This window comes from Pleurodeles waltl, chromosome 8 (genome assembly GCF_031143425.1).
Source record: "Pleurodeles waltl isolate 20211129_DDA chromosome 8, aPleWal1.hap1.20221129, whole genome shotgun sequence".
NCBI classification, from domain to species: Eukaryota; Metazoa; Chordata; class Amphibia; order Caudata; family Salamandridae; genus Pleurodeles; species Pleurodeles waltl.
In genome coordinates, this window is record NC_090447.1 from 1,493,632,589 (window position 1) to 1,493,654,043 (window position 21,455).

The 21,455-nt window shown below is 45.9% G+C and overlaps 1 protein-coding gene across 2 annotated transcripts in view; it reads right to left on the reverse strand.

The window, feature by feature from the left end:
• POLQ (DNA polymerase theta) overlaps positions 1-21,455 on the reverse strand; it is a 367,236-nt gene that overhangs the window by 268,941 nt on the left and 76,840 nt on the right. For both annotated transcript variants that reach the window (XM_069202712.1, XM_069202711.1), the window contains exons 9-10: positions 20,805-20,951; positions 13,608-13,820 (exon numbers count right to left, since the gene is read on the reverse strand). In XM_069202712.1, coding sequence (XP_069058813.1) covers positions 13,608-13,820; positions 20,805-20,951 — 360 coding nt within the window. The remainder of the gene's footprint in view (positions 1-13,607; positions 13,821-20,804; positions 20,952-21,455) is intronic.

The following is a 21,455-nucleotide window of genomic DNA, read 5'->3' on the forward strand; positions in this document are numbered from 1 at the left end:
CGACGTGGGACTCCTTTGTGCAACTTCGGGTGAGCACCGTTTCACGCATCCTCGTAGTGCCTGTTTCTGGCACTTCTCCGGGTGCCACCTGCTGCTGAGAGGGCTCCTTGTCTTGCTCGACGTCCCCTCTACCTCCTGGCGCAATTTGCGACATCCTGGTCCCTCCTGGGCCACAGCAGCGTCCAAAAACACTAACCGCACGATTTGCAGCTAGCAAGGCTTGTTGGCGGTCTTTCGGCGGGAAAACACTTCTGCACGACTCTCCACGGCGTGAGGGATCCGTCCTCCAAAGGGGAAGTCTCTAGCCCTTGTCGTTCCTGCAGAAACCTTAGCTTCTTCTGTCCAGTAGAGGCTTCTTTGCACCCACAGCTGGCATTTCCTGGGCATCTGCCCATCTCCGACTTGCTTGTGACTTTTGGACTTGGTCCCCTTGTTCCACAGGTACCCTCGACTGGAAATCCATTGTTGTTGCATTGCTGGTTTGTGTCTTTCCTGCAGTATTCCCCTATCACGACTTCTTTGTCCTTTGGGGAACTTCAGTGCACTTTGCACTCACTTTTCAGGGTCTTGGGGTGGGCTATTTTTCTAACCCTGACTATTTTCTAATAGTCCCAGCGACCCTCTACAAGGTCACATAGGTTTGGGGTCCATTCGTGGTTCGCATTCCACTTTTGGAGTATATGGTTTGTGTTGCCCCTATCCCTATGTGTCCCCATTGCATCCTATTGTAACTATACATTGTTTGCACTGTTTTCTAAGACTATACTGCATATTTTTGGTATTGTGTACATATATCTTGTGTATATTTCCTATCCTCTCACTGAGGGTACACTTTGTACCTTTATTTTTAGTATAACTGTGTATTGTGTTTTCTTATGATATTGTGCATATGACACTAAGTGGTACTGTAGGAGCTTCACTCGTCTCCTAGTTCAGCCTAAGCTGCTCTGCTAAGCTACCATTATCTATCAGCCTATGCTGCTAGACACCCTATACACTAATAAGGGATAACTGGGCCTGGTGCAAGGTGCAAGTACCCCTTGGTACTCACTACAAGCCAGTCCAGCCTCCTACATTGGTTGTGCAGCGGTGGGATAAGTGCTTTGAGACTACTTACCACTCTTGTTATTGTACTTTTCATAAGAGAAAAATATACAAAACAAGTTCAGTGTGTGTACACATAGCTAAAAAGTTTTGCATTTCCTCTTTTCACTCTTTTCTAAAGTGCTGAAAAGTACTTCTAAACTTTCAAAAAGTTCTTAAAAGTTTAAAAAGTTTTTTCGGTCTTTCTAAAAAGTTCTGAAAACTTTTTTCTCTTTTTCTATCACTTTAACTCTCTCTAAAAATGTCTGGCACAGGCCAAAATGTTGACCTGTCCAAGATTGCATATGATCACCTTAGCTGGAAAGGAGCAAGGAGTCTCTGTGTAGAGAGAGGTTTGAGTGTAGGGAAGAATCCTTCCTTGGAATTGTTACTTAACATGCTTAGAGAACAAGATAAGGCTAAAAGTGCCCCATCTGTTGAAAAAGTAGATAATGGTTCCCAATCCGATCCTAACATTGCACCTAACCTTTACCAGGGACTCCCCCAGGAAAAGATTCAGGAAAGAAACTTCCTAGCCTGCCCATTACTAGACAGTCTAGCATTGTTGGTAATGATGAAGAGCCACACCATACAAATAGTGTTGTCTCACATCATAGCAAGAGCATTTATTCTCACCACAGTGGAAGTGATGTTTCTGTTAGCCAAGCTGTTAGGGTGACCTCTGTAAGGGACAGGTCTCCTTCTGTTCATTCCCATCATACCTCTGTATCTAGGAATGTCCCTCCCACCAACCCTGATGACAGATTGTTAGAAAGGGAACTCAGTAAGTTGAGGGTGGAACAAACCAGACTGAAGCTTAAAAAGCAACAGCTGGATTTGGATAGACAGTCTTTAGAACTAGAGAAGGAAAGACAGAAGTTGGGTTTTGAAACCCATGGTGGCAGCAGCAGTATTCCCCATAGTCATCCTGCAAAAGAGCATGATTCCAGGAATCTGCATAAGATAGTTCCCCCTTACAAGGAGGGGGATGACATTAACAAGTGGTTTGCTGCACTTGAGAGGGCCTGTGTTGTACAGGATGTCCCTCAAAGGCAGTGGGCTGCTATCCTATGGCTATCATTTAGTGGAAAAGGTAGGGATAGGCTCCTTACTGTGAAAGAAAGTGATGCCAATAATTTTACAGTTCTTAAGAATGCACTCCTGGATGGTTATGGCTTAACCACTGAACAATACAGGATAAAGTTCAGAGAGACCAAAAAGGAGTCTTCACAAGACTGGGTTGATTTCATTGACCATTCAGTGAAGGCCTTGGAGGGGTGGTTACATGGCAGTAAAGTTACTGATTATGACAGCCTGTATAACTTGATCCTGAGAGAGCATATTCTTAATAATTGTGTGTCTGATTTGTTGCACCAGTACTTGGTGGACTCTGATATGACCTCTCCCCAAGAATTGGGAAAGAAGGCAGACAAATGGGTCAGAACAAGGGTGAACAGAAAAGTTCATACAGGTGGTGACAAAGAGAACAATAAGAAGAAGGATGGTGAAAAATCTCAAGATAAGCATGGGGATAAGGGTAAAACCAAAGATCCCACTTCAAATCTTAAACACTCTTCAGGGGGTGGGGATAAAACAAATTCTTCCTCTTCTTCTCAACCTACACAATTTAAAAAGCCTTGGTGCTTTGTGTGTAAAAACAGAGGCCACAGGCCAGGGGATAAGTCCTGTCCAGGTAAACCCCCTGAGCCTACCACCACCAATACATCAAGCTCTAGTGCCCCTAGCAGTAGTGGTACTAGTGGTGGGACTGCTGGCAACAGTCAAGTTAAGGGTGTAGTTGGGTTCACTTATGGGTCCATAGTAGAAACTGGGGTAGTCACTCCCAAGACAGTTTCTGTCACACCTAGTGGCATTGGCCTTGCCACACTGGCTGCTTGTCCCCTTACAATGGATAAGTACAGGCAGACAGTTTCAATAAATGGTGTTGAGGCCTTGGCCTACAGGGACACAGGTGCCAGTATCACTTTGGTGACTGAAAACCTAGGGCATCCTGAACAACACATCATTGGACAACAGTATAAGATTATTGATGTCCATAACTCCACTAAGTTTCTTCCCTTAGCTATAATTCAGTTTAGTTGGGGTGGAGTTACTGGTCCTAAGCAGGTGGTGGTATCACCTAGCTTACCTGTAGACTGTCTCTTAGGTAATGACCTAGAGGCCTCAGGTTGGGCTGATGTAGAGTTTTATGCCCATACAGCCATGCTGGGCATCCCAGAGGAATTGTTCCCTCTCATTTCTACTGAAATGAAAAAGCAAAGGAGAGAAGGCCTGAAAACTCAGGATCCCTCTCCATCAACAGGTAAAAGGGGTATCACAGTATCCCCTAACCACCCTACCATTCAGGATACCATTCCTGTGGTGGGAGAAACCTCTCCTGGGGTGGCACCCGTTCTAAGGGAATCATCAGCTGGCAAAGCTGGACTCCCTGAGGTAGAAGTACCTCTCTGTGGGATAACTAACATTGGTGACAAAAAGAGCACCATTTTAGTTAACATGGAGCATCCCTCCAACCCTCCCAGAGAAACTTTAGTGCAGAAACCCTGCACTGCCTCACAACACTTAGGACAGCATCCCTGCCCTGGTGTGGAGCTCAGAGGACAGCATCCCTGCCCTGCTCCAACTCAAGAGAAACAGCATCCCTGTTCTCTCTTCCAGCCATATGGACAAAGTTTTTGCCCAGCTATGGCTTTATTGAGACAGCATCCCTGTCTGGCATTTCCATCATTACAAATAGGTTCAGTGGACAATTCCCACTGCTCTAAACTAAAACTTACTGATAGAAACTCTGAAAATACATCTTCACATTGTTGCTTAGCTAAAAAACTTCAAACAGGATGGTTTACATCCCCAAAGGGAAGTAACCATATAGTGGATGATAAAGGGAGTAACCAGTCTATTGCAGAGCTACTCTCTACTTATCACCACTTAGACAATAAAGTCTCAACTGGCCAAGGTTAGCCTTATTGTCCTTCGTTTGGGGGGGGGGGGGGGTTGTGTGAGAAAGTAGCTTCTTTCTAGCCTTGTTACCCCCACTTTTGGCCTGTTTGTGAGTGTATGTCAGGGTCTTTTCACTGTCTCACTGGGATCCTGCTAGCCAGGGCCCAGTGCTCATAGTGAAAACCCTATGTTTTCAGTATGTTTGTTATGTGTCACTGGGACCCTGCTAGTCAGGACCCCAGTGCTCATAGGTTTGTGGCCTATATGTATGTGTTCCCTGTGTGGTGCCTAACTGTCTCACTGAGGCTCTGCTAACCAGAACCTCAGTGGTTATGCTCTCTCATTTGTTTCCAAATTGTCACTAACAGGCTAGTGACCAATTTTACCAATTTACATTGGCTTACTGGAACACCCTTATAATTCCCTAGTATATGGTACTGAGGTACCCAGGGTATTGGGGTTCCAGGAGATCCCTATGGGCTGCAGCATTTCTTTTGCCACCCATAGGGAGCTCTGACAATTCTTACACAGGCCTGCCACTGCAGCCTGAGTGAAATAACGTCCACGTTATTTCACAGCCATTTTACACTGCACTTAAGGAACTTATAAGTCACCTATATGTCTAACCTTTACCTGGTAAAGGTTAGGTGCAAAGTTACTTAGTGTGAGGGCACCCTGGCACTAGCCAAAGTGCCCCCACATTGTTCAGGGCCAATTCCCCGGACTTTGTGAGTGGGGGGACACCATTACACGCGTGCACTACATATAGGTCACTACCTATATGTAGCTTCACAATGGTAACTCCGAATATGGCCATGTAACATTTCTATGATCATGGAATTGCCCCCTCTATGCCATCCTGGCATAGTTGGCACAATCCCATGATCCCAGTGGTCTGTAGCACAGACCCTGGTACTGCCAAACTGCCTTTCCTGGGGTTTCACTGCAGCTGCTGCTGCTGCCAACCCCTCAGACAGGTTTCTGCCCTCCTGGGGTCAAGCCAGGCTTGTCCCAGGATGGCAGAACAAAGGACTTCCTCTGAGAGAGGGTGTTACACCCTCTCCCTTTGGAAAATGGTGTGAAGGCAGGGGAGGAGTAGCCTCCCCCAGCCTCTGGAAATGCTTTCTTGGGCACAGATGTGCCCAATTCTGCATAAGCCAGTCTACACCGGTTCAGGGACCCCTTAGCCCTGCTCTGGCGCGAAACTGGACAAAGGAAAGGGGAGTGACCACTCCCCTGACCTGCACCTCCCCTGGGAGGTGTCCAGAGCTCCTCCAGTGTGCTCCAGACCTCTGCCATCTTGGAAACAGAGGTGCTGCTGGCACACTGGACTGCTCTGAGTGGCCAGTGCCACCAGGTGACGTCAGAGACTCCTTCTGATAGGCTCCTTCAGGTGTTGCTAGCCTATCCTCTCTCCTAGGTAGCCAAACCCTCTTTTCTGGCTATTTAGGGTCTCTGTCTCTGGGGAAACTTTAGATAACGAATGCAAGAGCTCATCAGAGTTCCTCTGCATCTCTCTCTTCACCTTCTGCCAAGGAATCGACTGCTGACCGCGCTGGAAGCCTGCACAACTGCAACAAAGTAGCTAAGACGACTACTGCAACTCTGTAACGCTGATCCTGCCGCATTCTCGACTGTTTTCCTGGTGGTGCATGCTGTGGGGGTAGTCTGCCTCCTCTCTGCACTAGAAGCTCCGAAGAAATCGCCCGTGGGTCGACGGAATCGTCCCCCTGCAACCGCAGGCACCAAAGAACTGCATCACCGGTCCCTTGGGTCTCCTCTCAGCACGATGAGCGAGGTCCCTCGAATCCAGCAACTGTGTCCAAGTGACCCCCACAGTCCAGTGACTCTTCAGTCCAAGTTTGGTGGAGGTAAGTCCTTGCCTCCCCACGCCAGACTGCATTGCTGGGAACCACGACTTTTTCAGCTACTCCGGCCCTTGTGCACTTCCGGCGGAAATCCTTTGCGCACAGCCAAGCCTGGGTCCACGGCACTCTAACCTGCATTGCACGACTTTCTAAGTTGGTCTCCGGCGACGTGGGACTCCTTTGTGCAACTTCGGGTGAGTACCGTTTTACGCATCCTCGTAGTGCCTGTTTCTGGCACTTCTCCGGGTGCTACCTGCTGCTGAGAGGGCTCCTTGTCTTGCTCGGCGTCCCCTCTACCTCCTGGCGCAATTTGCGACATCCTGGTCCCTCCTGGGCCACAGCAGCGTCCAAAAACACTAACCGCACGATTTGCAGCTAGCAAGGCTTGTTGGCGGTCTTTCAGTGGGAAAACACTTCTGCACGACTCTCCACGGCGTGAGGGATCCGTCCTCCAAAGGGGAAGTCTCTAGCCCTTGTCGTTCCTGCAGAAACCTTAGCTTCTTCTGTCCAGTAGAAGCTTCTTTGCACCCACAGCTGGCATTTCCTGGGCATCTGCCCATCTCCGACTTGCTTGTGACTTTTGGACTTGGTCCCCTTGTTCCACAGGTACCCTCGACTGGAAATCCATCGTTGTTGCATTGCTGGTTTGTGTCTTTCCTGCAGTATTCCCCTATCACGACTTCTTTGTCCTTTGGGGAACTTCAGTGCACTTTGCACTCACTTTTCAGGGTCTTGGGGTGGGCTATTTTTCTAACCCTGACTATTTTCTAATAGTCCCAGCGACCCTCTACAAGGTCACATAGGTTGGGGTCCATTCGTGGTTCGCATTCCACTTTTGGAGTATATGGTTTGTGTTGCCCCTATCCCTATGTGTCCCCCATTGCATCCTATTGTAACTATACATTGTTTGCACTGTTTTCTAAGACTATACTGCATATTTTTGGTATTGTGTACATATATCTTGTGTATATTTCCTATCCTCTCACTGAGGGTACACTCTGAGATACTTTGGCATATTGTCATAAAAATAAAGTACCTTTATTTTTAGTATAACTGTGTATTGTGTTTTCTTATGATATTGTGCATATGACACTAAGTGGTACTGTAGGAGCTTCACTCGTCTCCTAGTTCAGCCTAAGCTGCTCTGCTAAGCTACCATTATCTATCAGCCTATGCTGCTAGACACCCTATACACTAATAAGGGATAACTGGGCCTGGTGCAAGGTGCAAGTACCCCTTGGTACTCACTACAAGCCAGTCCAGCCCCCTACAATGCCTTTTTATCTAGGATGCAGTTATTTCAATAACATCTTATTGAATTACAGTCTGCCTCTTATGTCTTTGCATGTGTGAGACTAATGTAACTGAGAGCAAAGGATGAGATCTGACCGACCACGATTCCCCTGAGACTCATGTATGTCATGCGCCCGGTTGCCACAATCATCCTTGCTCTAGGGCGGAGACGAGACGCTGCTAGTTAGCCGGAAAACCCAGATTAGGCCGACAGGTGTCACATGGTGTGGGAGCAGACTCAGTTCCCCACAATTCAGGTGATTCTGCCACCCAAATCCAGTAGCCTTATTAGGCTATTGAGAACCTACGCGACAGTACCACAACCATGGGTCAGCTTAGGTAGGCTACTGTAAAAAACTTTTTAGGCACACATAATGCTCAGAATAGGAACAGTTACTGCTGAATGTCAAAAGCAGAGGCGAGGAACTCCTGTGGCAGGCAATCATTTTTTAAGCACTTCTGCAAAACACAGCAACTAGAACACCTGATGATATCTGATGTATGAGATCAAGTAGTTACCCTGGCTAGCTCTTATTGTTCTTAAACTTTTGAACCTTTTTTCCATTGGACAATTTCATCACATGACAAGTAATAGTTCTAGCATCAATGCAGTTACTGCCAATTTCCAGCACCCACTGTTTATCAGTATTTAGAGTCAATGGTTTAGGGTTTCTAGGAACTTTCCTCAGAGTACGTCAGAAAATTTAAGTGGAGCTGTCTAATATTTCTTTTCCACACAGGCTGGGGGGGGTGCACCACAGCTAACAAACATGACTTTTCAAGGTTTTCAGTCACTTGCACTACTGCTGCAGGGCAATTCCCTCTAGCTGCCCTCTCAATTCACCTTCCTCGCCTCCCTCAACAATCTAGCACCCTCCTAGTTCTGGGACTAGATCAGAGAACATGCAAGCATTTTTTAAAGCAATCTTCAGTTCTGCCAAAAATCTGGAAGTAAAATGTTCTAATGCTGGCAAGAAAGCTGGACCCCTCCCAAAGAAAATCTGAAATAAAGTAGCCCAGGCTTTGGCATTTAACAGAACAAAGTCAAAACATGATTGGATGGATTTCAAGCCACTAAATAACCAATAGAAGCTATACTAAACTGGGTACCCTTTTCACTTTTATGACAACTGACCATTCAGCTGGAAAATGCTGGAATTGTGAGGTATATTGTCAATTTTACACGAGCACCAATAACAATACACATTCAGCTGCCACAGATGGGACTGAACGATGCGGTTGAGGAAGTGCCAATGGGGTTGGGGCAAGTGCGTGATCACCTAGAAGCGGACATGGGCACAGGCCAGAGGGCAAATTACTGGCGGCAAAAATACATGATGGTCTATATGGGGATACCTATAACAAAAAAGTTTGACCAAATCAAGTTGAAAATGTGTTCCATGTAACTGGTATATTAACAAAAATATGTCTTTTTTAAAAGGAAATGTTAATTACTTATAATCCTAGTTCTTTGCCATGGAATTCCCTCTACTTTCATAAAAGGTAGAACATCTCCATGCATGTGAGAGATCCCAAAACACAACTTTTAAAAATAATTTCCGATGCATTTCAGCCAAATCTATACACAGAAACATGCTCAAACAGCAACACTTACTGTGTTTTTTAAGCAATGAGCCAAAAAGGTAAAATAACAGTGTATTTGGCAAAGAAACACCACACACAACACACAACACAAACACAACACCACAAGTAGGCTATATCTTTTAAAAATCGTTTACTTAGGAAATGTGTGCTTAACTAGTCCTGAAATCAATTTTGAAATTGTTTGGAATTATTTTAAAAAGGAAGTCGTTTTAAATAATTGAATTTTAAATATTCTATTTTATTTGGGGGCATTTTAAAATTTGAACTGTCATTTTCCATACTGTGTCTGAGCACCGGAGCCCTTGTTCAGTTGGCTACCGGATGCTCAGTATTCCTTGTTTTTCTCCTCTTCCTGTTTGTGCCATTTTGCAACCGCCATTTTGTTTGGGTTAACGGTCTAGTCTTTTTTACCTTTCTCCTCGATGCCGGCTCAGGCTGCCTCTCGTCATTATTTAAGGACGGAGGGGCGCCGGGCGCGCCGCTGGCCGTCCGTCCGCGCCCTGGAGCGTCCTGGGCCCGGAGATGCTGCCCTTCTCCCACCCCCCATGAGGTTAGTTTACTCCTCCTCAGAATTATTGGCATTTAGAAACAATGATCCCTGTGTTTCCCATCCTAATGAGTCACATCTCCCTCGCCTCCCCACCTGCCCACGGTGTGGTTGGACCACTGTGCCCCTCACGTCCGCTAAAATTTCCTCCCCTTTGCTAGCCAGAATGATGCTACTTAATTGCCGGTCCCTTTCTGCTCACTCTTTATATATCCACAATCTCCTTGAAGATCTCATACCTGACGTGCTGTTTCTTACCGAAACCTGGCTTGATGAGGACTCTGCCTCACTCATCTGCAGTTCCCTGCCCACCAGGTACTCTATGATCCATCTAGACAGACCCACGGCCAGAGGTGGTGGAAAAGCTATTATTTTCAAAACCACTATTAAATGCACTACTCAACCCCTGGATATTCCTGATTGTGAGAGCTTATTGTTCTCACTATGTTTGTCCCCCACTTTCACCTTTTCAGGTATTTTGCTTTATCGCCCTCCGGGACCTGTGCTACGTTTCCTAGATACTTTACCGGAGGTTGCAGCTAGCCACATTTGCAACATTTCCAACCTTACTATTTTAGGAGACTTCAATATTCATCTTGATAACTTGGAATGCCCTTCAGCTAAACTATTGACGTCCTCTTTTGCTGCTCTCCAATTAACTCAGTATGTATCTGGCCCCACCCATCAAAAGGGTCATACATTAGATCTCATATTCAGCAATATTACCAACTTGCTGACGGTCCCTCCTTTGCCACTTCTTTGGACCGATCACTTCCTTCTCTCGTTCACTTTTCCGTATGATGCCACTCACGGCCTCCTCCCTAACACCACTTCTTCCGGTCGTTCTTGGTCAAAACTTGACCCTGTAGAGTGGCGCAAAGCTCTTCTAGCCTCTGATTTAATTTATCACCCCTCTACCTCAGGAACTGCAGACTCCTTTCATAAATGGATCTCATCCTCTCTGGATGCTGTGCTACCCATTAGAACCAGAGTATCCCTCTTAACTCATAAACCCAAACCCTGGTTTTCCCCCCATTGCTTGAACTCAAAAAGGGCTGTAAAAGACTTGAGAGACTGTGGCATAAAAGCTACAGTCCCTCCAGGAGAGAGACTTACAAGCAATCCGTTAGAACTTACCACCATAACATTAAAATGGCCCAGTCCACTTTTTATGGTGAAAAAATAGAACGCTCGTTATGGCCCCAGAAAGAAATCTTTCAAATCTTTAAAGATCTCACTACCCCTTCTAGATCTACCCCGATGATGGAGGCCTCTGTGTCCTACAGTGATCGACTGGTATCCTTTTTTCAGGACAAAGTCATCAGCATTTACTCGGGTTTTCCTCCATATATGAATCACTTCCCCATTGATAATCCTACAAACTCCTTACCTATAGGAGCTTCCCTTAGCTCCTTCCCTCCCCTCACTGAGGAGATGACCACTAATCTTTTGTCCAAAATTAAATCTGGCTCTCCCTTAGACCCCGCTCCTCCCTCTGCTCTCGTGCAGGTAGCAAATGTTATTGTCCCTCCTCTCACCAAAATTCTTAGCAACTCACTTTCCTTGGGATCGGTTACCCTGTCATTTAAACACGCTATTGTTAAACCCCTACTTTACTAGAAAACTTTAGACCTGTTGCTCTTCTTCCTATTTCCTCGAAAATCCTTGAGAAACATGTCAACACTGAACTCACCTGTTATCTTGAAAGCAATGAACTTCTTCATCCTACACAAATGGGATTTAGAACCTTGCACAGCACCGAGTCAGCTCTTCTTACAGTAACTGAGTCAGCCCGCCAGCTCTTAGACCGAGGGTCGCTCGTAGCTATCATACTGCTTGATTTAAGCGCAGCATTCGATACTGTTGACCACGATCTTCTCAGTTCGAGATTATCAGATATAGGAGTAGGAGGCTCTGCGCTTTCCTGGCTCTCCTCCTTCCTCAAAGACAGATCTTTTCAAGTTTTGGACCGTACTTGTTTTTCCGGACTACCCGCTGGCATGCGGAGTTCCCCAGGGCTCATCTCTTAGCCCCAGTCTTTTTAATGTCTATCTGTCACCTTTAGCTAGAGTAATTGCCCCTTACAATTTGACTCTGGTGACCTATGCAGATGACACCCAGCTAGTGGTGTCTCTTTCCAGTTCCGGGGACTCTCCAGTGACTAACTTCTCTTGCTGCATGAGTGATATTGTCAATTGGATGACCAAGTCCAAACTCAAGTTTAACGATGGGAAATCTGAAGTTCTGATCCTTGGTAACGCCCCCCTCGCGCTCCCTCTTCCATCTCTCTCAGATGCCTTTAAAAAACTCTTCCTCCTCCTAAACTCCAAGTTAAGACTTTAGGTGTGATACTTGATCCCCGGCTTACCATGGATTCTCAAGCCAGTAAAATCTCTTCTACCTGTTTTGGCCTCTTGAGGATGTTTAGAAAGATCCTTACCCTTCTTCCTCCCACAGCCAGAAGAATCCTCATTCAATCCCTAATTCTCTCTCGCTTGGACTACGGAAACTCTCTGTTCCTTAGTTCCCCTCTCTATGTTTTAAAGAAGCTGCAAAGAGTACAAAATGCAGCGGCCAGACTTCTTACCCACTCTTCAAAATTCGCCTCCGCTAAACTGGCTATCTCCACCCTCCACTGGCTTCCCCTCAGAGAAAGGATCCAGTTCAAATCTCTCTGCATTGTTCATAGGGCCTTACAGGACAAAGGCCCCATCTCTCTGAGGAAACATATTTTCCCTCATATTCCTTCCAGGAGCCTTCGCTCCTCTTCTCTTAGGTATGCACATGTTTCTCGCTTCAAGAGAGCCTGGGGTAATAACTCCTTCTCTACTAGAGCCTCCCACCTTTGGAACACCCTTCCTACGGAGCTCCGTTTGGAACCCTCCGAGCGCCTCTTTAGGAAAAAGCTTAAAACTTTTTTATTCTGTAACTAATACCGGCTCTCTCTCCTTCTTGTGTTTCACTACTTTTAGCGCTGGGATGCCTCTGGGCCGCCATGCGCTTTACAAATTCTGAAAACTAAACTTCTTACTGTTCCAGTGGGCAAGGACTTCTTGGAAGTTCTTGAGAATGTTTTCCCACCAGTTTTGGGAATTGAATGTTGTTGTTTCCAAACTGATAGGGCCTCTTTTTGAGCTGATGCACAAAGATGAGTTACAGAACCATCATGGTAGGTGGCTTTCTTGGTAGCAATTTCTTCAACTATATGGGTGTGTGAGCTTCAAGCTCTTTGCATTGATAAGCCATACATGTGTTTTTATCATAATAAAGTTTCTAGAAGAATTCATCCTTATTTTCTACTGAAAGTACTATCACATTTTCAATTAAATTCCTTCTTTCTTCCCAAACCCTATGTCCCCAGCAGAGGGGTCTACATACTCTCAATGTGCAAAGGGCACTGCAATATTATGTAGAAAGAACTAAAAAGATTCTTAAGGTTAAACAACTCTTTGTTAATTTTGGTACAGCACAACATGGTTTGGCCTCTTCTAAAGAGACTATAGTTATGTGAGTAGTTTTCTGCATTATTACCTGTAAAGTGAAAGCTAATAGACATTGCCTTGTAAGCCTATGGCTCACTCCACTGAGGAAAAGGCTTCTACTGTGGCTTTGACAAGGGATGTGCCTAATCCTAACATATGCACATAAGCCACTTGGGAATCAGTCCATATTATTGCAAAGCATTATTGTTTGGACAGTCTTCCCGTCAACATTTATTTGCCTAAATTCTCAACTCTGTGGACCTGCAGTTAGATAGCTTCCTTATGCTCCAAACAAATGCTCATCATCCTTCTGGAATGATAGGATAGGCAGGCTTCTAGTGTTCTTAAAAGGGACAGTACTGCTTGGAAGTCTTGCAAGTGTGCCCAGGTCAGTTTTGCTCCTGATGCTTATTGCAGCCACAAAAAGGCAATCAATTTGTCAGCTGAGCATCTGATGGCTGAATCGCATACGACAATGACTTTCACTTGAGGTGCAACCATGAAAAAACAGCATTTCACAATGGTGTTCCAACAGGCGCTGAACAGGAGTACATTAACTGATGCATAGTTCACTAAAGATCCGGGGAGAGGTTTACAAGGTGGCTGAATATTTTAATGAGGCAAATAGAACTAAAATGACTTACCAAAAATGTATGAATGTGAGACATACAACCATGTATCTCTTGATTACTGTACAAAACCAATGGCTTTTCCCACCAGGCTTTTCCTCAAGTCGCTATCAGTACACCAGAACTGACTTTCACTTACCTACGGTATCAACTCCCTTCCTGCCAGCCCGACCTGCCATCTGCTTGTATGTCAGGATGTCCAGCAGTCGTCCATTGAACAGCGGAGAGCGCACAATGACTCTTCGTGCAGGAAGGTTTACACCAGAAGAAAGAGTAGATGTAGCAACCAGCACCCGAACGAAGCCATGACGAAAGGCCCCTTCAATGATGTCCCGTTCATCAAACGTCAAGCCTTAGAAAGCATAAGTAATTAAATTTAATTCAAGAAAGACAATCAAGTAGGTTGTTTTTAAATTTTATGTACAGTAGTTTAGAAGTACAGTTTTTGCAAATTTTAAGTAGGCCTTTCCTAAATTCTTAAGACATGATTCAACGTACACTGCTAAGCATGTAAAACATTTGAGAGATAGACTTAGTGTCAGTGTAAGGAAATGACTCCTTGGCATGGTTGCCCCCTGACTTTTTGCCTTTGCTGATGCTATGTTTTGAATTGAAAGTGTGCTGAGGCCTGCTAACCAGGCCCCAGCACCAGTGTTCTTTCCCTAACCTGTACTTTTGTATCCACAATTGGCACACCCTGGCATCCAGGTAAGTCCCTTGTAACTGGTACCTCTGGTACCAAGGGCCCTGATGCCAGGGAAGGTCTCTAAGGGCTGCAGCATGTCTTATGCCACCCTGGAGACCCCTCACTCAGCACAGACACACTGCTTACCAGCTTGTGTGTGCTAGTGAGAACAAAATGAGTAAGCCGACATGGCACTCCCCTCAGGGTGCCATGCCAGCCTCTCACTGCCTATGAAGTATAGATAAGTCACCCCTCTTACAGCCCTAAGGCAGGGTGCACTATACCATAGGTGAGGGTACCAGTGCATGAGCACTGTGCCCCTACAGTGTCTAAGCCAAACCTTAGACATTGTAAGTGCAGGGTAGCCATAAGAGTATATGGTCTGGGAGTCTGTCAAACACGAACTCCACAGCACCATAATGGCTACAATGAAAACTGGGAAGTTTGGTATCAAACTTTTCAGCACAATAAATGCACACTGATGCCAGTGTACATTTTATTGTGAAACACACCCCCGAGGGCACCTTAGAGGTGCCCCCTGAAACTGTATCCAACTATCTGTGTAGGCTGACCGGTTCCAGCAGCCTGCCACACTAGAGACATGTTGCTGGCCCCATGGGGAGAGTGCCTTTGTCACTCTGAGGTCAGTAACAAAGCCTGCACTGGGTGGAGATGCTAACACCTCCCCCAGGCAGGAGCTGTAACACCTGGCGGTGAGCCTCAAAGGCTCACCCCTTTGTTCCAGCACCGCAGGACACTCCAGCTAGTGGAGTTGCCCGCCCCCTCCGGCCACGGCCCCAACTTTTGGCGGCAAGGCCGGAGAAAATAATGAGAAAAACAAGGAGGAGTCACTGGCCAGTCAGGACAGCCCCTAAGGTGAAGTGACTCTAACTTTTAGAAATCCTCCATCTTGCAGATGGAGGATTCCCCCAATAGGATTAGGGATGTGACCCCCTCCCCTTGGGAAGAGGCACAAAGAGGGTGTACCCACCCTCAGGGCTAGTAGCCATTGGCTACTAACCCCCCAGACCTAAACACGCCCTTAAATTTAGTATTTAAGGGCTTCCCTGAACCTAGGAATTTAGATTCCTGAAACTACAAGAAGAAGAGGACTGCTGAGCTGAAAAACCCCTGCAGAGGAAGAACAGAAGACACCAACTGCTTTGGCCCCAGACTTACCGGCCTGTCTCCTGCCTTCCAAAAGAAACCTGCTCCAGCGACGCTTTCCAAGGGACCAGCGACCTCTGAATCCTCTGAGGACTGCCCTGCTTCAAGAAAGACAAGAAACTCCTGAGGACAGCGGCCCTGCTCCAAAAGAACTGCAACTTTGTTTCAAGGAGCAGATTTAAAGACCCCTGCAACTCCCCGCAAGAAGCGTGAGACTTGCAACACTGCACCCGGCGACCCCGACTCGACTGGTGGAGAACCAACACCTCAGGGAGGACCCTCCGGCAACTCCAAGACTGTGAGTAACCAAAGTTGTCCCCCCTGAGCCCCCACAGTGACGCCTGCAGAGGGAATCCAGAGGCTCCCCCTGACCGCGACTGCCTGAACTCCATTTCCCGACGGCTGGAAAAGACCCTGCACCCGCAGCCCCCAGCACCTGAAGGAACGGAACTCCTGTGCAGGAGTGACCCCCAGGAGGCCCTCTCCCTTGCCCAGGTGGTGGCTACCCCGAGGAGCCCCCCCCTTGCCTGCCTGCATCGCTGAAGAGACCCCTTGGTCTCCCATAGGAAACTATTGGAAACCCGACGCATGTTCCCACACTGCACCCGGCCGCCCCCGCGCTGCTGAGGGTGTACTTTTTGTGCTGACTCGTGTCCCCCCCGGTGCCCTACAAAACCCCCATGGTCTGCCCTCCGAAGACGCGGGTACTTACCTGCTGGCAGACTGGAACTGGGGCACCCCCTTCTCTCCATTGAAGCCTATGTGTTGGGCACCTCTTTGACCTCTGCACCTGACCGGCCCTGAGCTGCTGGTGTGGTGACTTTGGGGTTGCTCTGAACCCCCAACGGTGGGCTACCTTGGACCCAAAACTGAGACCTGTAAGTGACTTACTTACCTGTTAAAAATAACAATTCTTTACCTCCCCCAGGAACTGTGAAAATTGCACTGTGTCCACTTTTAAAACAGCTATTTGTGTTTTATGTGAAAAGTATATAGGCTACTGTAATTATTCAAATTTCCTAAAGTACTTACCTGCAATACCTTTCAAATGAGATATTACATGTAGAATTTGAACCTGTGGTTCTTAAAATAAACTAAGAAAATATATTTTTCTATAACAAAACCTATTGGCTGGATTTGTCTCTGAGTGTGTGTTCCTCATTTATTGCCTGTGTGTATGTACAACAAATGCTTAACACTACTCCTTTGATAAGCCTACTGCTCGACCACCCTACCACAAAATAGAGCATTAGTATTATCTCTTTTTGCCACTGTCTTACCTCTAAGGGGAACCCTTGGACTCTGTGCATGCTATTCCTTACTTTGAAATAGCACATACAGAGCCAACTTCCTACAGTCAGGTTCTGGTGCTCAACGCACCTTGCAGAAATATATTGGGTTCAGCTTTACAAGACTCAGTTCTACTGGTATATACTTTCAAAGACGGGCAAGTAATATAAGATACCCCAAAAAACAAAATCACTGAAAAAAGCAAAGCTAAAGTTATTGTTAGCTTTGATTAGAATGCCTCAGTTTATTACATAAAAATCTCAGAAATTCAGTGGAAAAACTACAGTTATGGTTACGAATTAAAAACCAAAAACCATTTGCAAGTTTTGGTTAACTTCACAATCTGTAACTCGCATACACATCAGTACTTTTCTGATGACAGTGAGCTCAACTAAAAGACTTGACACCATGGAACATCCAGTTTCCTAAGAGGTATAAGTAGCTGCAAATACCAGCAGCATACTCAAGTATTAGTCTTAAAAAGGGAAAATTATTTAAAGCCTGACGCTGCAGCGCACTCACAGCTGTTGGATGGGAAAAGTAAATAGATGAATATGCACTAAAAGCAGGGACAAGAGACAAGTCAAACCTGAACCATTATAAACAGAAATGCAAGCATGTGGCATCTCTGATACTGTGCCCAGTATCTGATGCGTTTATTTAAAGGTAAGTAAATTGGGAACACTGTTCCCTGGACATCAGAACCTTATCTTACACCTGCTGTAAGAACCTTCCCAATGATTGTCTAGAACAGTGGTTCTCAACCATTTGACTACTGTGGACCTCCGCTTTATTATAACTGGAACCCGGGGACCCCCACTGAATCATTACTGGAAACCAGGGACCCTCTACTGAGTCACTACCGGAAGCAGGGGACCCCGGCCTAAACATTGTTGATGATCTGAAACGCAAAACAAAACACACAAAAATACAGAAACAAGCATTCATCAAACAAATATACAAATGATAATTAAATAAAATGTGTTTTCAAACAAATATATAAAAAGATAAAATAAAAAATTTAATTTTAATAGAAAGGTTGGAGCTTTTCTAAATTCAGTTGAAGCCACACATTATCCATACTATATTATGTTTGATGCACCTGCACTGCTCCCACGAATCAATCTGAGGGTACTAATTTAGGGCCAGATGTAGCAAACGATTGCGACTCGCAAACGGGCCGAATCGCAATTTGCGACAGTGCAAAATCGGAAATGGGATGCAAAAAGCCCATTTCCGACTCGCAAAAAGCAATGGGACCCGTTTGCGAGTCGCATCCGGTGCGACCCCATTTTGCGACCCGCAAATTGCAAGTCGCAATTTGCGAGTTGCAACCCATATGCAATTGCAACTCGCAAATTGCGACTAGTCGCAAAAAGCCCAGTTTGCATGTCCCATTTACCACTAACTCAGAGCAGGTGGTAACCATTACCAAAGTATAAAAGGGGACCCAGAAGGCATCTGGGTTACTCAAGATGGCGGAGATATACCTGATAGCAGTGAGGAGGAGAGTCCACGCAGCCCAGCTGAGGAGGAGGAGGGGCCACAGACAGGAGAAGATATATAGAACCAGGCAGACTCTTTTTCAGCAAACTGAAGAGGAGATCTATGAGAAATACCGCCTTAGCAGCGCAGCCATACTAGAATTAATAGATTTACTCAAACCACAGCTAGAACACAAGACTCTGTGTGGCTGCGCCATCCCTACGCATGTGCAAGTACTATGCGCACTGCACCTCTTGGCCTCAGGGAGCTATCAGGGGGTCATTGCTGTGGCAGGTGGGGTATCCCAAAGTGCAGTGTCAAGGTTCCTCAGGGCATTCCTAGATGCCTTAGTCATGCACATGTCTCACTTCATATACTTACCAAGGAATGAGGCAGAAATTAACAGCACCAAGCTGGACTTTTACCGCATTGCCCACTTTCCTCATGTCATAGGGTGTGTAGATGGGACACACATTCAAATATGCCCCCCTGCTAATCTGGAACACATTTTCCGCAACAGGAAGTGTACCCACTCACTCAACATACAGGTTGTTTGTGATGCCCATTATGTCATCACGGACATCGTAGCTAAGTTTCCTGGCAGTACCCATGACTCATACATTTTTAGGCATAGTGGGATACATCAACGCCTGGAACGTGGGGAATTTGGAGACGGTTACCTCCTAGGTAGAGCCACAGACACTTGCAGACATACACACAGGTCACTGTGCACGACAATCTGGACTTCCTAACCGTGTACTTTTGTGCCCAACAGGTGACAGTGCATATGCTCTCAGGCCTTGGATCATGACTCCGTTTTTAACACCCAGAACTGAATCAGAGAGGCAATACAACAGTGCGCATAAGAGGACCAGGAACCTGATCGAGCGCACCTTCGGACTGCTGAAGGCAAGATTCAGATGCCTCCACCGCAGTGGAGGCGCCCTCCAATACACCCCCATTACCGCTTTCAAAATTGTGGTCGCATGCGCCATCCTCCACAACATAGCCACCCGACGTGGGCTACCCCTCACCCCTGCAGACCCAGATCCTGATGATGAAGAGCAAGAACAACCACATCGCCATCATGGGGATAGGAGTCTAGCTAATCAAGGCAGACTGAGACGGGACCACATTGCAACGCAATATTTTGGACGGTACGTGTCAACTCCCACCATACTCACCTATTAACCATTTGTTAAGTGGAACAAAAATAACTGTTTTATTAATGTCATGAAGAAACTATATACAAGTTGAAATTGTCCATGGGCAGGAAAATGCCAACCAGTCATGTGGCACATTAACGCCATGTGCCACATTAATCTGTCCTGGCTGTTATCTATGATCTCCTGCCCCTCCTGCCAGCCTGGCTGGTCCCTGCTGCGTCCATGGTGCTGTGCCTACCACTCCTCAGCACCCTACTGTCAGTGGCAGAGACACTGCTCACTGTTGAGCCCTCCTCCCAGGTGTATTTGTTAACTTCCTGGCTGTGATGTCATCATCATGTGCCAGGAAGTGTTTCCAGAGTGTTCTGGTATGCTTTCTGGAGTGTTCTGCTGCACCTGCAAGCAATTTTGAAGGTAATCGCAATTTGCGACACCCACTCGCTAATTGCGAGTTCGTTTTTTGCACACTCGCAAACAGCGACCTCGCAAACTGCGGACTCGCACACAGCGTTACGAGTCCGGCTGCGAGTCGCAAAATCGGATCGCTTTTGTTTCTGACATTCCAATTTGCGACTCGCAAAATGCGAGTCGCATCAACTCGCAAAATGCGAGTCGCAATTTTTATTTTTGCTACATCTGGCCCTTAATCTTTAGCCTCCCATTCCAAATTCCTTGACATTTACAGCGCATTAAAAAAAAATCAATTTTACATGTACCCACTTTATTTATAAACACTTTATTAATCTGTTAATATTATGTAATTTTCTAAGCAGTCGAGGGCCCCCAGGGATGCCCGGACCACAGGAGCCACTGGTCTAGAAATTTAGTTATAAAGGGCGCGGGTCCAATGTAGGTCGTGCACTTCTGGAACCACCCCAGATGTTCAAGGTGTCAATAAATGACACATTTACGGACTTTTAATCTAAATGAAGCTAATCTGCACCAGTCAATGTTTATCTTGCAAACATGCCATGTTCTGGCCCTTGACCAAGTAGTCTGAACACTTTAGCTACTAAGCAAGCACACACTTTGCGTAGCAGGAGCAGGCAAATTAAGAATCCACAGGCAAATCAGCCCTCAAGGCGCGGACTCCCTGAGCCACTTATGTCTAGTTGCAGCTAGAAGCGAAATGAACAGATGCATAACCTAATGCAAACATAAAAACCATTTCCTTTTTCATCACCTAGAACTGACAAAATGAGGCTCATGTTCTTAAGTGGCTGAAATTCAAATAGCAACTGTGCAGTCCTCGCCCTGTTTAGTCAGTGGAGAAATTAAGAGGAGAAAGTGGTACTCGGATAAGACCAAGGGGTTCCCTTGCTGATGTCTAGTAGCCCACAGGTGTATGGTTTCAAACAGCACAGATGTGTTGACATGTCACAGGTATGGTCACCAGGTCAAGAGACTGACAGGCTTCACCATTATGTGGCTTCTATACTTGAATAGGGTTGGCTGAGAGCTAAGGTTGTGATGTTATAAGAAGCTAACCATTCCCTGTACTTGTTAACAGAAGTCCTTTCCTAAATAAATGGTTTGCGCATACCTGCATGGTGAAACGCCACACCCCACGTCACCGTACGTGCGAGCACTGAGTCCAAGCCTGCGGGGGCGCGCTTCAGCTGGCCCATTACGTCCTCAAGGCCTTCTCTGTCCAGGTTCACTGGCAAAAGAGGGGGAGTTTGATTTGGTCCTGTTAGGGTAGAGAGTGAAAAAAAGAAAATATGTTAACGGTAGCTGCAGGGAATTATAACTGAGAATAGTTCAAAGACAAAAAAAATAGCAAGAATCTACACATAAACCACATACAGACCAATTCACAAAGGGATACGTTTAATATATAGAAATGTATTCCTGTGAGATACCTCTTATATTTGAATATCTCCTCTCATGTTTTAGGGGCTCTTTAAGAATTCTATGAAAAAGCGTAGCCTTTACTCATGAATATTTTACAACAGACATAAAAAAAGTTGTTTCTCAGATACGCACATAGAACTTGAAGTCACACTGACATTTTCAACGGGAGAAGTTTTCAACCGCTTCCCCCATATCCTCACTAAATATGGTTCCTTCCTCAAATGTATAGAGGAAAGGCACATACTGGAGCCTTTAAAGCAAGAAAACCTGTAGGTTTCCGGACTGAGACATTATCTCCCAAAGGCACGTAAATACACAAAAAGCTATGAGTTTTACTACC